Consider the following 14347-nt stretch of genomic DNA (forward strand, 5'->3'; position numbering starts at 1 on the left):
AGCTAATTAAGAAAGTCAATTCACAAGTTAGCTGCAGAGATTTGATTTCTTTACAGTCTATAGGTCTCATTGTTGTTCCTGAAAAGTGTCCTTGGTTTTCACAGAAACAAATTCAACCTTCCCACTTTTAAATGAATGCAAATTACTTTATTTACATGCCCTCCCAAAACCATGTTTTGAACCCTACTTTGTTTTTATTCTCATCCAGAATATGATGTTTGCATGGAAAATCAGATCCGCACACCAAGGAGCTCCAGTTAAAGGATTTATTTAACAAGTGACGAGCCAACATGCCCTTCCTCAGACTCCTTGGTGTGTGGATCTTTTTTGCTTCTTTAAACCTACTCGTTTTTTGGATCCAGACTCCTCTTAGGAATATTAGTGTTGTTTTAATTTTGCATGGAGAACAACAAAAACTGGTTATTTACATTTTTAAATTCATGATCATGATAGTTTCAACGTTTCACTGTGTGCTTTTGTGTCTTCATTTCATACCATTTGAACTCCATAAATACCTAATTAAGCTTTTTACATTACATATTATTGTGGTTTTACACACAATGTTTTTGCTCTGTTTTGATGTATGTTATTGTATTATGTAAAGATGAGAGACTGTGTGATAAGTTTTCCCAGCAGAGGGCGCTGTTCAGCAACAGACAGTGGTCTTACAGCTGCCACATCACTAGTTGAGGGGCTGAACTTCAGAGCTATAACTTCAGAGCTATAACTTCAGGGGACGGGAATATAAACGTCTGTTTCATGTTTTTCAGACACGGGTCGTTGGTCTAGGGGTATGATTCTCGCTTAGGGTGCGAGAGGTCCCGGGTTCAAATCCTGGACGAGCCCTGTTTTAATCCCTGAGGGGTCAAAAAACATTAAAAAGCTGTTTGATAGGTAATTCTTGAAGTAGTAACAAAAAACAAGGCTGCGACATATAAATCAATACCTGATGGAATATGTTCATGTCAATATCCTGATAGCACAGCGGAGGAAGCACTGTGACTACAGAGTTCAAAAGTTCTTTACTGCTTAATAAATACTCAGATATGGGGTGTGTTATATATGGATCGTACAGTAGATCTTTCTCTACTTGAGAAATTAAAATTCTTTGAGTTCTCTACAAAAGCAATCAAATGACATTAACAACATTGTCACATTGTCATATGAACTGACTGATGTGTGGTAGTTGGATGTTTACTGTAAAATAGTCTGATCTGTAGTTTATAAGCTCTAATATCAAAAAAAGGAATGAGCTCATGTTTTCTAGTGTTCCAGTTTGTTGATAACATTTTACTTTACTAGTTCTCCTCATCAGTAGAGTCTCTGTACAGCTGCTCATAAAGCTGCAGTATGTACTGTTTCCAAACATTATTATACGTTTTGGAAGCAATTTATCGGACATCCAACTATAGCTGACAGGAAACTGTGGACTATCCTTGTAATGTGAATGTCTTTTGTCCGAACAGCTCAGCCAGACTGCAGAGACATTAATGACAGATAATCAAAGCTTTGAGAGGCTGCTCTGTGTGAGCCATCCCATCGACAAGTCTGCTGGCTCTTTGGAACTAGGGGTCATCAACATCTGAAGAGAGTGCTGCAGCGACTGAATTAAATATTTGGTACACTCTTTTCATCAACAGAGAAGGAGAGAAAATGGGAATGAAAGTTGTGCAGGAAAGATGTGGTTACATATTTGGCATGTCAAGGCAGAAATACAGTAAATAGGAATGCAGCATTTGTACTGGAAAAATATGTAGTAGGAACAAAAAGCAACAGATACAGAAAATATGTTGATTTTAGAAAACTAAGAGACTCCTGAAAAAAAGAATATGGGAGGGCTCAGCAAGTGTAGTGGTGCGTTTCTAGCACAAAAGTGACAAATCTGCAGTAGATAAGGTTTAGTTTGTGTTTTTTTAATAGGGGTTGTATGAGGTACTTATCAAAGTGAGTGTACTAAGTACTGTAGAGGACAGCAGCACAGCAGGAAGCATAACTATTACACTGGCTCATGAGACACATTTTTAAAATTCTACATATAAAAACATTTTGGTTTAAGCGTATGCTGTATATTTTATAAAATGTCACCGCTTTCCCTTGATATCGGAGAGCCATTTACTTTTGGACTATGTTTTTATTTAAACAATAATATCCCTTTAAAGGAATAAAACACAACAAATGAGAAGTCCTGTAGCTTTGTTGAGCACTCAGGGGTTTCTAATGTGTTGATGAAGAGATGATCATATAACGACATTCTGAAGTTTACGAGTGAATGTGCATGAAAAAGGAACTTTTTGTCAAAAGACTGAACAATATAATAACATATGTTATATAATAATGTTATTATTTAAATGTATGGTTGATGGATGCTGATTTGATTGGAAATGTCTGAAAGCCGTGCGTAATGTGAAGTCTTAGACAGTTTAATTATTTTCATGAATCTGGTTGTGAAGCTATAACAATGTTACTGTTACTGCTGTGCCTCAATCTTTGGTATTAAAACCCAATGTGACCCCAGGCTGTGGCTTTTGTCAGATTTATCTGCAGCAGGACAGGGCCTTGTGATCTTGGGCATTTCTTTATTTTTTTCAATTTTGGAAACTCATCCCAACACTCAAAAGTAATCCAATTATAAGACATGAAGTGATGTTTGCAAATCACTGGATATAGGCTGAGTTGGTCCCTGCATGCTTTAACAATTATTGCCGAAGTCCAAAATGTCTCCCTTGTTCTAATGCACATCTTACCACCGCTTGTTTCTTTCATCTTACAAATATTAATTGGGCGTCAACACTGAAAGTTAAATGTTGTTTTGTTATTAACCTTTCAGAGAAGCTATAGGGGGAGAAAGAAAAAAGCCTCCACTCCCCACCTCCAATGTTACATGACTTCACTGCACCCCCCCCCCTATATTTGCCACATACACCTAGTGTCATTTATTGAACTAAAAAAAGAAAAGACAAAAAGTGTTGAAATCATTAGACACAATTGCCCCAATTGTTCCCCTTTTGTGCAATGACAGGCCTGAGCATATTTTCAGATAGTTTGAAGTTTTATTCACACTTGTAAAAATGTATCATTAACCTACCAACGTAGTTATATCCAGGTTTGTTATTATGGCTTACAAAGTTAGGGTTCAAGCATAAATAAATAAGCCGTCTACAACTCTCTTTTGGCATGAGCTTTTCTTTTGGGTGTGTGTGCACAGACGACTACATGTGTAAAGTGTGCATTAACATCGCTCTATGATGACTCTGGGCGGTAGCCCCTCAGGTAGTACACCCAAGAACAGGGCTTGCTGTGGCCTTCAGAACGCTGGCTGGAGATGGTCAGCTTGCCAAACCAAGGCCCTGCAGAGCCTCTTGAAGTGGCACTAAAGGAGATCAGGATGTTGTAGGTCTTTTTGGAGACAATGGTGTCCACTTCTTTGACTGTGAAGCAGGGGTTGTCAACCTAGGAGCGTGGTGCATAAGGAGGTTAAACAAGTTTCATAAAGTAATCGAATCAGGTTGAAGCATTTTTAGGAGCTGGAGTCAAAAATAAATAAAAAACAAACTGTGTTACTTTCTGTGTTTCATTTCATAGTGGTTTAGTTCTACTTATTTTATGGGTTCTGTACCTGGAAAGAGAAAGCAGTGGTCTGCAGGAACACATTCTTGAAGGGTATAGTGATGTTGCGACCCGCCTTGATGCTAAATGGGCCCTGTGGTTTGGGAGAGTGGCAGATCCCATGTAAGGGAAAGATGTATTCTCCCCCAATTCCTGAGGCCAGGCTGAGCTGGCCTCTTACTTCTCCCAGCTGATGCGGTTCAAAACAAACTTCCATGCTGGCCTCTGACCCCGCATGGGAACCCGGAGACGCACCAACTTTCTCTTCCACTATGAAGTCCGGGCAATCAGTCTGCAGGTGGGAGATAACAAATGAAGCAGCAAAATAAAACACCTTGATTATCATTGCATAAGCTGAGTATAGTTTCTAATTCAAACTGATGTGTAAAATAAGTAAGAATAAGACCAACAAAGTAAAGGTGGGAGAGCCAAAAGATCATGTTGTGCAGTGATATTTACTACTTCTCCTACAAATGATTTTCTTACCTTGCATGAGTACTCAGTTTTGAAGTGAGAGTAGTTGATGAATTTAATGGGAACAGAGTGGCTGCTGCCCAGAGAAGTGTTGAAATGGACAGTTTTCTCAGGTGGAGGGGGCAGAGCTTTGAGGACCAGATCGTAGTGAAAGTAGCCCAGATCATTACTACTGAGAGTCAGCCGGGCTGTAGACCTGCCTGCACGCAGGGGCTTGTACTCAAAGCTCAGAGAACTCTGAAGAGAGGAATGTACACATATAGAAAGATTCATCAAAAGTCTGTTTTTCAGTAACAGCTGTTTTTGAAGTGCAGGAAAAGATGAACTCAATATCCACCTTGGACTGTCCTGGCACTGTGTGCTGGGTTGGAGCACTGATGTCGGAACAGTTACACTCAGTGCTGAGGCAGGTAGCTGTGGTCAGGGGGTTCTCCACCTCCACAGTGGCCAAGGCTGTCCGACGGACCGCTGTCTCCAGCTTTATTTCAGACAAAACTCCTGGAGATGTAACCTTGTATGTTACAAGGTAAAACAAATACTCACCGGAGGTCACGTTACTAAATGTCACCTGGGGAGAAGAGTGAAAGGTTTGAGGACAAGGTGCTGACATATGTATACGATCTGATCAGAGAAATGTGTGAGTGATCAAACCTTGGTGTTGAACTGCCCCTCTTTGTAAGCAAAGAAAGACATTTTGTAGTCCCGTTTGGTCAAGGCAGGGACATCAATGTATTCAAGACCCTTGAGGGACATTGTGGCATCTGTCTTGTCAGGTTTCAGAATCTCCATCAGCACACGAAACCTGAGCACACAGAAACACTATTGACTATTAGTTATCTGTCCTGAAAATGTCTTTGTGTTTCTACTCTTGACATTTACTCATTATATTTTGCATATAGTTTATATTTTAAAGGCAGAAGTTTTAAATAGGGTATGATTTTTTGCCACCTTTTTCTTGAAAATGTCTCAACTATATATTTTAAGAGAACTGAGTGTATACACAAACTGCTGCAAAGTACCACAAGATTTCAGTCGTAATTATGACTCACATCTGCTGCAGCTGTTTAGACCCCCAGAAGTTTGTTGTAAGTTTAAAGGCGCACTAATCACAGAATCTGTACATTTCTCCAACTTTCACATTTCTCTTCCAAAACTCCATAGTGCACCTTTAAGTCCAAGTGCTTCAACAAATTTACTGTTCTGGTTCACTCTAGCTGTTCTCATAGCATGATTTTAGGAGCAGCGTCACATTTATTAGATAGATCGAAATATGAACGTCAACTTCTATCTGTTACTGCTGGATGTCCAAGTTACCCATATCAAGCTAAAAGGTGAGCTCCGAGTGTTTCTGTCATCTCCAATTGACCAAAGAAGAACACAGGTTTTGCTAGTTTAAGAATGATCACAGGATCTATATGGTCAGAGAAGCTGGAGACTTTAGGGTAATTGTGTGATTTTACCGCTGTTGCTTGGAGAGCCAGTTGTGTACTGGGAGCATCAGTGTGTGGTGAGTCTTGGCTGGCAGTTCATGCAGAAAGGTGTCCTCTGCCTTGGGAGGCTCAGCAGTTCCCTGTAGGGTGTACAGCATACCGCTCCCATCAGGGAAGGTGAAAAAGACTGAGCCCAAGTGTTTATTTTTATCAGCAGTCATGGTCAGTGGTTTGTAGGTGATCTTGCAGGTCTTGTTTTGGAAAGGTTCCATGGTCACAGAGGGCTTAGCAGTCCACTGTTCACCCTCAATGACGGGCCTGATGCTGCAGTGATGGCTTGTGGGGTTGAACACTGGAAGAGTCAGTGTGTGAGAGCCACGCACTGGGCAAACAAAATTCACCACCTAGAGACAAGAGATTCAAGATTTAAGATTTGTATTTGTCACATGCTCATACAGATGTGCAGTGAAATGTAAAGACTGTTCCGCAAGGCCATGCAATAAACACTCAAATTACTAATAGACATATATACAGTAATATAGAAATATAATGTAAAATTAAAGAAAGAAATATTTGAATATACAAAATATAGCATAATGTGAACAGTGTAGTCCATGGTGTCAAAGCGCAATGTGCAGATTGGATAAAAGAGACATAAGGGTTAAGCCATTTGTAGTACAAAAGCATTTACACTAGGGGGAGTGCCTGTCACTGTAAATGTGAATCAAAAAGAACTAATGAATTATCACCGTCAATTTAATTCAAATTGAAAATGAATCAAATGAAAATCACCTGGTCAGATGTAAGTGGCTAACGAAGTATTTTAAACAAACTGAAAGTTTTCCAAAATGTTAACTTATCTTTAATATGTCAAGACTGCCCGCTTGTTCCAAAAGAAACATAAATCCATCTCTCAAATGAACTGATTCTGGACTTTAACCATCAGTAAAGTCAGGCCTTTAGTATGTGCACAGAAAGTAATATACCAGTTTTCTTTTGTATCAAATGTAAACTAAAGAGTAGACTTGGTAGTATCCCTATTTAAATATCATTGAATAACTTTTTTTATTGGCAAACTTTATAATGGGTATCACAATAAGTATCTAACCATGGAAATATAACGTGTAATAGCTTAATGTATGTCACCTTGATTGACTTGAAGCTGCAGTGTTTCCCTGGAAACTAATTTATTTTTGAAGTGCCAGGACACAAAAGTGTAATGCAGCATTTCCATTTCCTTACATGTGGAATCAAAACCCTAAATGAGCAAATATGCAATGATTGAAAAGGAATCAATCAAACCTCTTTGCTGGTGGAAGCTACGATGCAAGATCCTGTCACAGTAAGGGTAACAGGAGAGGAGAAGCCCTCCACACAGCAGGACACGTTCTCATATCTTGTGTCATTACTCAGTTCTACGGGGCTAAAGGTCACATCAAAAAGGACCTCCTTGTCAGGAGAGATATAGCCTTTAGCTGGTGCAATGGACAGATCTGGAGGAAAACTGTCCGTCTTCCAGTGGAATCTTGTAGACAGATAAATTAAAAGCAAATTACATGAAGTAGATCTGAGCAGAATTGGTCATAATGTGAGCATAACAAACAATCATGTACAGAAATGTATTATCTCTGGGCAAATCTGATTAAGACTGATGCTTCATTCTTGTTTGATAGACTCCTAAAGAAGGGGTTAGGTGTATGTTAATGTGTTTCTGCTACACTATGTCTGTCTGTGGTTTACTACTTGAGAGGAAAACATAACTGTAACCTTACCTGGCTCCAATGTCCCCAGAGTTCATCATAACTATCTTTTTCCTGGCCTGGCAGCACTGGACAACAGCTCCAAAGGCTAAGTGGTCCTGGTCCAGCTGGACTGCCACAACCTGTCAGTTACATTGTAATGGTTAACATTGCTTCATAAACCATCAAAATATTTCTTGCTTAAAAACTTCCAATTCCATTGAATGTTATGTCATTAAGCTCATTGTAGTTCATCCCTTTACAAACACATTCAGCAGTTTTATATACATATCTCTAATCTTAATGTTTAGATTATTTAAAAAATGTTACAAGAATATAATAAACCTACATTAGAGGAGATGTTCAAGCGTGTAAAGGAAATACATGTTGCTGGTTTATCAGGATAAAATCTACTGCACAGCCTACCTTGCAGCTGCCCTGGATGGTCAGCAGGGGGTGCAACAGGCCTGGAAACTGGGCCTGCAGCTCAGCGTTGAAGGGGGGTATGTGCTGGTTTGGTGAGAACTGGATCTCAACATTACATGAACCACCTCTGGCTTTCAGGCTAAGCTCACCTGCAGGACTGAACGACAGATACTGGAAGAAAATGTGGAGGTTAAAAGGTGATCAGAGAATAATATTTAGTAGTACTGTGTGTGTCCTCATGAGTGTCCTACCTTTTGGTCCAACGGTGTGTTTGTACTGAGCAGCAGAGTAAAGGAAATATCTAAAGCGCTGCAGTTCACCAGAACCACTTGTTTTTTCACCTTCTGACCAATCATCAAAGATCCTAGTTTCACTTTCCTTTGCTTGGGATCTTCCACCTCCAACTAGGGCAGATTGAAACATGTATTAAAAAATGTACAATACACCTAATGTAATAGATAACCATGTAAACGTGTTAGATTATGCAGTTAAATTGGCCCCTTTAATATGAAATCTTATGGGGATTCCTTGACTTCTGTAGCCAGCCTCAAGTGGTTCAGTAAAAAGAAACTGGACTGTACTTGTGTAGCACTTTTCTCGTCTTCTTTTCATTCACAGGAATTTTACACTTCATGTAACAATCACCAATTCACACCAGATTCATACACTGAAGGCAGATGATTATTTTTGTGCCCGTTAGTATAAAGCAGTGGTACTCAGCCACACTGACCAAAAAATATTTCTGCAAGAGCGACAATCAAAAAACGTCTTTCTTTCCTAAAATATGTGTGGGAAACACAGTGACATGACTTGCAAAGAATAATTTCTGCTGATAATGTTTCCCTTAATTAAACAGCTGATAATTACTTTTTTTCTCCAAGTAGGACCTAAAAGAGCCACAACTAGTCCCAAATGAGCCACATGTGGCTCGAGATCCTCGGGTTGAGTATCACTGGTATAAACTAATCCTATTCATACACATGCTCACACTGCTGGCTTGCCCATCTTGTGTTTAAGATTGTTCCGTTCAAAAAGTGATTATTTTAAATTCAAAATATTTTATACTTTTCTGTTCAGATATCCAGACAGATGAATTTGCTTGTGTCTTGTTGTAGCAGGAGTAACATAGTCCTGCCTTCAATTGGTATTCTTGGTAACAGACTCACCCTCCTCTCAACGCCTTGCCCCAATATGTCCACTTGTTTTGTGACACCGCTGTTTAAGATGAAGTTGAGCTTGTCATGGTAACGGACAGCCTCACGGGGATAGAACCTGACTGGTATGTCCATCACAGCACCAGGGGACAAAATATCTTGTTTGAAGTCAATCTCCAGGTAAGAGGTATTCTTGTACTTGCACTGGATACTGAGGAGTAAGAGCATATAAAATTTGTTTCTTTTAAACTCTTTTTAAGTCTAGCTTCCTGAGTATATTTACACCAAATGATATGCAGTTGAAACAGAAATAAAGTACAAACAACCACTGTACCTGATGTCCCTTTCGCCTTTGTTGCTTATCACTAGAGTTTGTGAGGCTGGCACTGTGTCAGGACTGTACAGAAAGCACTTGCCAAAGTTGTACTTGTTGAAGGAAAATTGAAGGCTGGGTGCTACAGCCCTGCCTTTTATGTTGAAGATAAATGTTGGTCCATGCTTTACCTGACAAGACGAAACAACAGAGAGACAAAAGACCCAGAAAGAACAAATAAAGATTGAGTTTAAAGTGTATTTGTGCAGGCCAGGGGCATGTCTTATTAACATAACTAGTCCATATACTGTACTTTTTAGAAAATCACATGAACCCTTATAGGACAATAGCATCTGACCTTTACACTCAGTCTGACGTCCTCAAGGTTACAAATGCTCTGGGGGCTGAAAAAGAGTGAAGACTGTAGCCTTTTTCCAAACTCAAGAGTAGCATGTTGTGGTTTTGCCTCCAAGTGCTGAAGCAGTTCGCTGGGACCAGTAAGGTCAAAGTTCATCCCCAGACTGAATTTTGCCAGATGGGACACCATCAGATTAACAAATGATTGCTCCAAAATCTCCACCTAGATATAGAGTCCAGACAGACACAAACAAGACAGAGATTTTCATGATTAAACTTCCCTTGTGTGATGGTGCATGTGAGTATTTGGGTCTGTGTGCTGACCTCTCCAAAGTCCAGAGATTCTTGTTGGTTAGGTTTGATCTCTCTGAGACCCCCGCCTGGCTTTTCAACTTGAACGGAAATGGTGAAACAACTGGCCTTTACTGTCAACGTGAGTGGCTCTGACTTCCTCTTTGCCCTCAGAACCAATCTGAAGCTCACACAGCCATCCCAGCAAGGTGTGAAGGATACTGACAAAGGCAACCTGCAGCAAAGAGTGAACGTTAATTGACAGATTCCCTTCGCCTTATCCAGTGCAGAAACCTTAAAACCTGACAGAGCTTTAAGATTTGTCACTTCACATTATCACATTATTTCAGACTTGACACTGTCACTGATTATTATTCTTTAAGGCATTTCGCTTTATATTTAGTTGCATTTTAAGTGTCAATAACCTGTCTTTGGGTTCCAATGTTCCAGTCATGGGCTTCAAAATGAGGGTGGACTCCTGATCGTCACTGATGAGAGATGACTGCAGGACAGAGAAGTGGAAAGATTCATCCTCTCCATTCACAAGATCAACTGTCTGTTCCATTTCGCGACCTGTGAAGGCAAACAAACAAACAGACACATGGACACACAACTTTGAATATACATGGATATGTAGGCTTATATGTCATCATTAGGTTCTTTTGTTCAATCATGCTAATTCATTAGAGTAATAAATTATTTACTGGGTGTTTTAAATTGTAATTATTGGTTGTTTCTAACCCAGAGTTGCAGCAACTAGTATTGAAAGCTTTTTAATAGTTATTTGCCATGACTTGCATACCTGAACATGTGTACAATGTCGTCATTTTAAGTACATGTATGTGTGTATCTAAGTATGTTACATACCAACAAGGACTTCTCCAAAGTCAATGTGAGGTCTGTTGAGATAGACAACTGGTTCTCTGGCAGTGCCAACACACAGGAAGGGGACAGACAACGACAGAGTCTCAATCAGAAAGCTCCAGAATGACTCCACCACGTCCAGTTGCTCAGCTACATATTCAAAACGCATCTGCAACACACATTGACAAAAAAAAGAGGGTGAAAGAGAGGAATGAAGATAGGAAAAGTGGATGGGAAATGAGAACAGGAAAGTTGAGCCAGAAATTGAGGAAGCAGAATGAAATAAATTAAAATTATTTGTGAGAAAGCAGAGCACGGGTAGAAGGGGACACATATTGAGTGATAAAACAATGGGAATATCAAATTGACATAAAGAAGGGTAGGAAGTGATGAGCAAGATGCCATACTCGAGGACAGGATGGCATATGTTTGTACATATAAGACAGTACAGGTGTAAAGACTGTCTGATTTGATTCTTACTTCCACTTTCTTCCCAGGCATGATGGTTCCATATGGGGTGAGGCAGCAAAATGGGCTGTCACCTGTGTCTTCACACCTCCACTTGAAAGAGTAAGGCTTACTGGTTGGGTTCACCACGTTAAAACATCTGTGTAGTGACCACAACAAAACAAGTACATTCCAATGTTAGGGTTTACACTGATAGGGATTAAAAAAAACCCCTCTCATCTCTCTTTGTCACCTTATTGATGGGGCAGAGAAGCCAACCGCATTAATCTCTATGACCCTGGTGTTAGGTTCTAGATGGGCCCTTAATTCAGGGTGGCGGTAGTTGATGTAGTTGGAATCCTCCAAGTCAAAGTGGTAGTGGGGAAACAGGCTGCGGCCACTCACCGAGATACAGAGAGCCTGATCACTTTCCTGCAAGTTGGGAATACTGAAAGAGACGTACACAGACAGGAACAATAAAAAGTGTGTGTTATGATTCTGAAAAAGACATCCTTTCACTTCCTTTCAGGCATCTCCTACAGCACAACACCTCCATATATGCTGCTCTTCACATTTTTAGCTTTGGGCTATATTATTCGCTTGTTTGAATATCAATTTAAAGTGCAATTTACTGTACCTGCAAATCAGGCTGCCCTGAAATTGAGCCACCTCCAGAGGTGAAAAGCGAATGCTGAAATGTTCCGTAGCACCAGGCGGTATGGCCCCTATTCTGGGTTCAATACTGATGGGGGAAAGCTCAGGATTCCCTATCATCAGAGACATCACACTGGCCAGAGCGCTGGAGGGACGGGCTCCACTTACCACTCCCACTGACCTACTCCCTTGTCGAGAGGTGAGGTTCCCATCTGTTATATACACAACATGTTCACATGCACAAAGTTACCTCATTAGAAAAGGATCAAAACACATATAAAACGTAAAAGTATGTTCAAGTTAAAATTGGAACATTATTGCTTTGCAAGAAACACTTATGTTGCTTTATAAGGTCAAACTAAACGCTAACAAGCTGACTACATGATATACAGTAGTATTACTGTCGTACCTCCTTGGTCCCCACTGTTTCTAGGATCCATGAGGACTTTCCAGGTCAAGTCCAGCTTGACAGCGCCTCGATTCACTATTGGCAGTCTGCACATATAAAGACAGACACAAAGACAGCCAATAAATATATACATAACATTTTAATATCAATACCTTTTTTAAAAAAGTTATTAGTGTTTACTCAACATTATTGTGACCACTCTATTAACTCAAGTATAAAAAGCATGTGTGTAATGTGTAGCTCTGGATTAGCTGGATTTTGATTCTGAGTCCAGTGTTTTCCCCTAGGTTTACAGTTTTTTTTTTTTTTTTTTTTTGGGGGGGGGGGGGGGGCAGACGGACGCCGACAACCCATTTTAAGGAATCTTGGTGTTCATGCATTACTTAGAATGACAGCTGTCCTGTTCTATTGGAAAGGTATCCTAAATGACTTCTTTCCCTGATTTCCGACTCTATCCACTATACCAATAAAGGCACAAAAAGACCAAAAATAAATCTAAAAAATATATATTAGGGCTGCTCCCCTAATATAATGGTAGGGGAAACACTGGAGTCTGTTGATCAAAGCTAAAGTGATACATCCTTTAGGGTTAATGGAATCTGTTGATTTTATTTCATATAATCAGATCAGGACTTACTGGTGTAGCCTGGTTTGGTACAGCATGGTATCTTTGAAATCAATAGTGTCAATTTTGCAGCTGAACTTCACATAGTCACAAACTGCAGTGATACGCAATTCCATCTCCCACTGAGAGCCGTCAACCACGACGTAGCAGGGCTCAGGATCTGTCTTAATCACCTGCATGCAAACATGTGAATGTTTTACGACTTGCATTATGAACTGGTTACTCTTTCTTAACAGCACAATCACGTCATGTTCAACATGTTTACCTTGTTTTTAACAGGCTGCTGTGGTGTTTCTTGCCTGGTCGAATTCAGCCACTTCACTGTCCTCTGCCGGTCGTCCCAGTCAGCCACCTGCTCTAAAGGCTGCTGGAACTCAATCTGACAAAGCTTGCATTTCATTGGTTGGCTGGTCAAAGTTACCGGCTGATTGGAGCTAAACGTGACAGTCACTTCCTTAGAGCAACCAGCATGAAGGTGACCCACCTGGAAGAAAACGCAAATTATTTTTGATCGCATACAGCAAATTATGATCTGAGGAAAAGGTTAAGATGTAATACTTTAAAGCTAAAATTGTATTGTTTTAGCATTTCTTTACAAACAGTTCAATGAGAAAGTTTAAAGCTGCTAATGTTCTTTTTTAATTCTTTACCTGTGGTGAAAAGAAGACATGGGGTCCAGCAGGGGGCCACTCAAACCTCACAACCTTGCTGCTGCTGTGGTTGGTCATGGTGAAACTCTCTTGGTGGGGAGTGCCTACATGACAGTCACCAAGATTCAGCTCCTCATAATAACCTGTATGAGACAAAAAGACCTTGAAAAAAAAAACTCAGGAAAAGACTCCATTTTGATTAAAGACAAAACTTAGAGCTTGCCAATATTTCTACTACATTCTACGCTTAAAGCTTTTTCTCCTACCCTGTATTCTAGTCTTACCTCCCGCCTCATCTTCCTGATCTGTCTCCTGGATTGGCCTGCTGATGTTGTCAAGTGAGACAATTTCCTGGTAAGCCTCTCCTGTCACTGTTATTATGATGTTGCTGTACTGGTTGTCCTCCACCTGCAGTGACATCTTGGCCTTGACACTCAGGGTCTTGTCAGAGCAAAAACTGACATCAAACTCTGCACGCTCGTTAACCTTCAGCCTCAGGCTGGCTCTGTGCACCAACTGATTCTCTGTGAAAAGAAGAGAGATGGTGATAGCATTAAAATATACTTCAATCAACAGATAAAAGCTCATGTTGAGTAATTCTTTAATGTATTTTTCCTCAATTTATGCTTGTGTGCATCTTATTATGAATGGCTATTTTTTAATACTTCCTTTAAAAATGATGTGTTTCATCTGGCTGTTTCTTTGCAGCAGCTGCAGCAGCAGCACAAAGCTACATTCAACGCCAGGGTCAATCAGTTGTGATAAAAAACTACAAAAGTGGCAAAATGACATGTGTGGCAATAAATAATTGACAACAGTTTACGATACGGTATGAATACAATTGAGCTGTTTTCCATTGCACAATTCTACAATGTGAGGCCTGAATGTAAGGTATTAACAAAATACCT

At 40.0% G+C, this 14347-nt stretch overlaps 1 protein-coding gene and 1 non-coding gene across 2 annotated transcripts in view; one reads left to right on the forward strand and one right to left on the reverse strand.

Moving 5' to 3' along the window:
* Nucleotides 1-774: 774 nt before the first annotated feature.
* trnap-agg (transfer RNA proline (anticodon AGG)) lies at nt 775-846 on the forward strand. The gene has a single exon. It is a non-coding gene; the product is annotated as a tRNA-Pro (tRNA).
* Nucleotides 847-2999: 2153 nt separating this feature from the next.
* The window catches only part of hydin (HYDIN axonemal central pair apparatus protein), a 76446-nt gene continuing 65098 nt past the window's right edge, over nt 3000-14347 (reverse strand). The window contains exons 64-87 of the mRNA XM_061036995.1: nt 13724-13963; nt 13440-13582; nt 13055-13273; nt 12802-12962; nt 12165-12250; nt 11739-11967; nt 11355-11549; nt 11135-11261; nt 10658-10823; nt 10216-10363; nt 9824-10025; nt 9501-9722; nt 9164-9333; nt 8842-9040; nt 7927-8079; nt 7676-7846; nt 7283-7392; nt 6813-7035; nt 5541-5914; nt 4732-4882; nt 4418-4648; nt 4093-4317; nt 3617-3898; nt 3000-3450 (exon numbers count right to left, since the gene is read on the reverse strand). Of these exons, the coding sequence (XP_060892978.1) occupies nt 3241-3450; nt 3617-3898; nt 4093-4317; nt 4418-4648; nt 4732-4882; nt 5541-5914; nt 6813-7035; nt 7283-7392; nt 7676-7846; nt 7927-8079; nt 8842-9040; nt 9164-9333; nt 9501-9722; nt 9824-10025; nt 10216-10363; nt 10658-10823; nt 11135-11261; nt 11355-11549; nt 11739-11967; nt 12165-12250; nt 12802-12962; nt 13055-13273; nt 13440-13582; nt 13724-13963 (4637 nt within the window). The 3' untranslated portion in view covers nt 3000-3240. The remainder of the gene's footprint in view (nt 3451-3616; nt 3899-4092; nt 4318-4417; nt 4649-4731; nt 4883-5540; nt 5915-6812; nt 7036-7282; nt 7393-7675; nt 7847-7926; nt 8080-8841; nt 9041-9163; nt 9334-9500; nt 9723-9823; nt 10026-10215; nt 10364-10657; nt 10824-11134; nt 11262-11354; nt 11550-11738; nt 11968-12164; nt 12251-12801; nt 12963-13054; nt 13274-13439; nt 13583-13723; nt 13964-14347) is intronic.

The sequence above is a fragment of the Labrus mixtus genome, chromosome 4, assembly GCF_963584025.1.
Source record: "Labrus mixtus chromosome 4, fLabMix1.1, whole genome shotgun sequence".
Taxonomy (NCBI): Eukaryota; Metazoa; Chordata; class Actinopteri; order Labriformes; family Labridae; genus Labrus; species Labrus mixtus.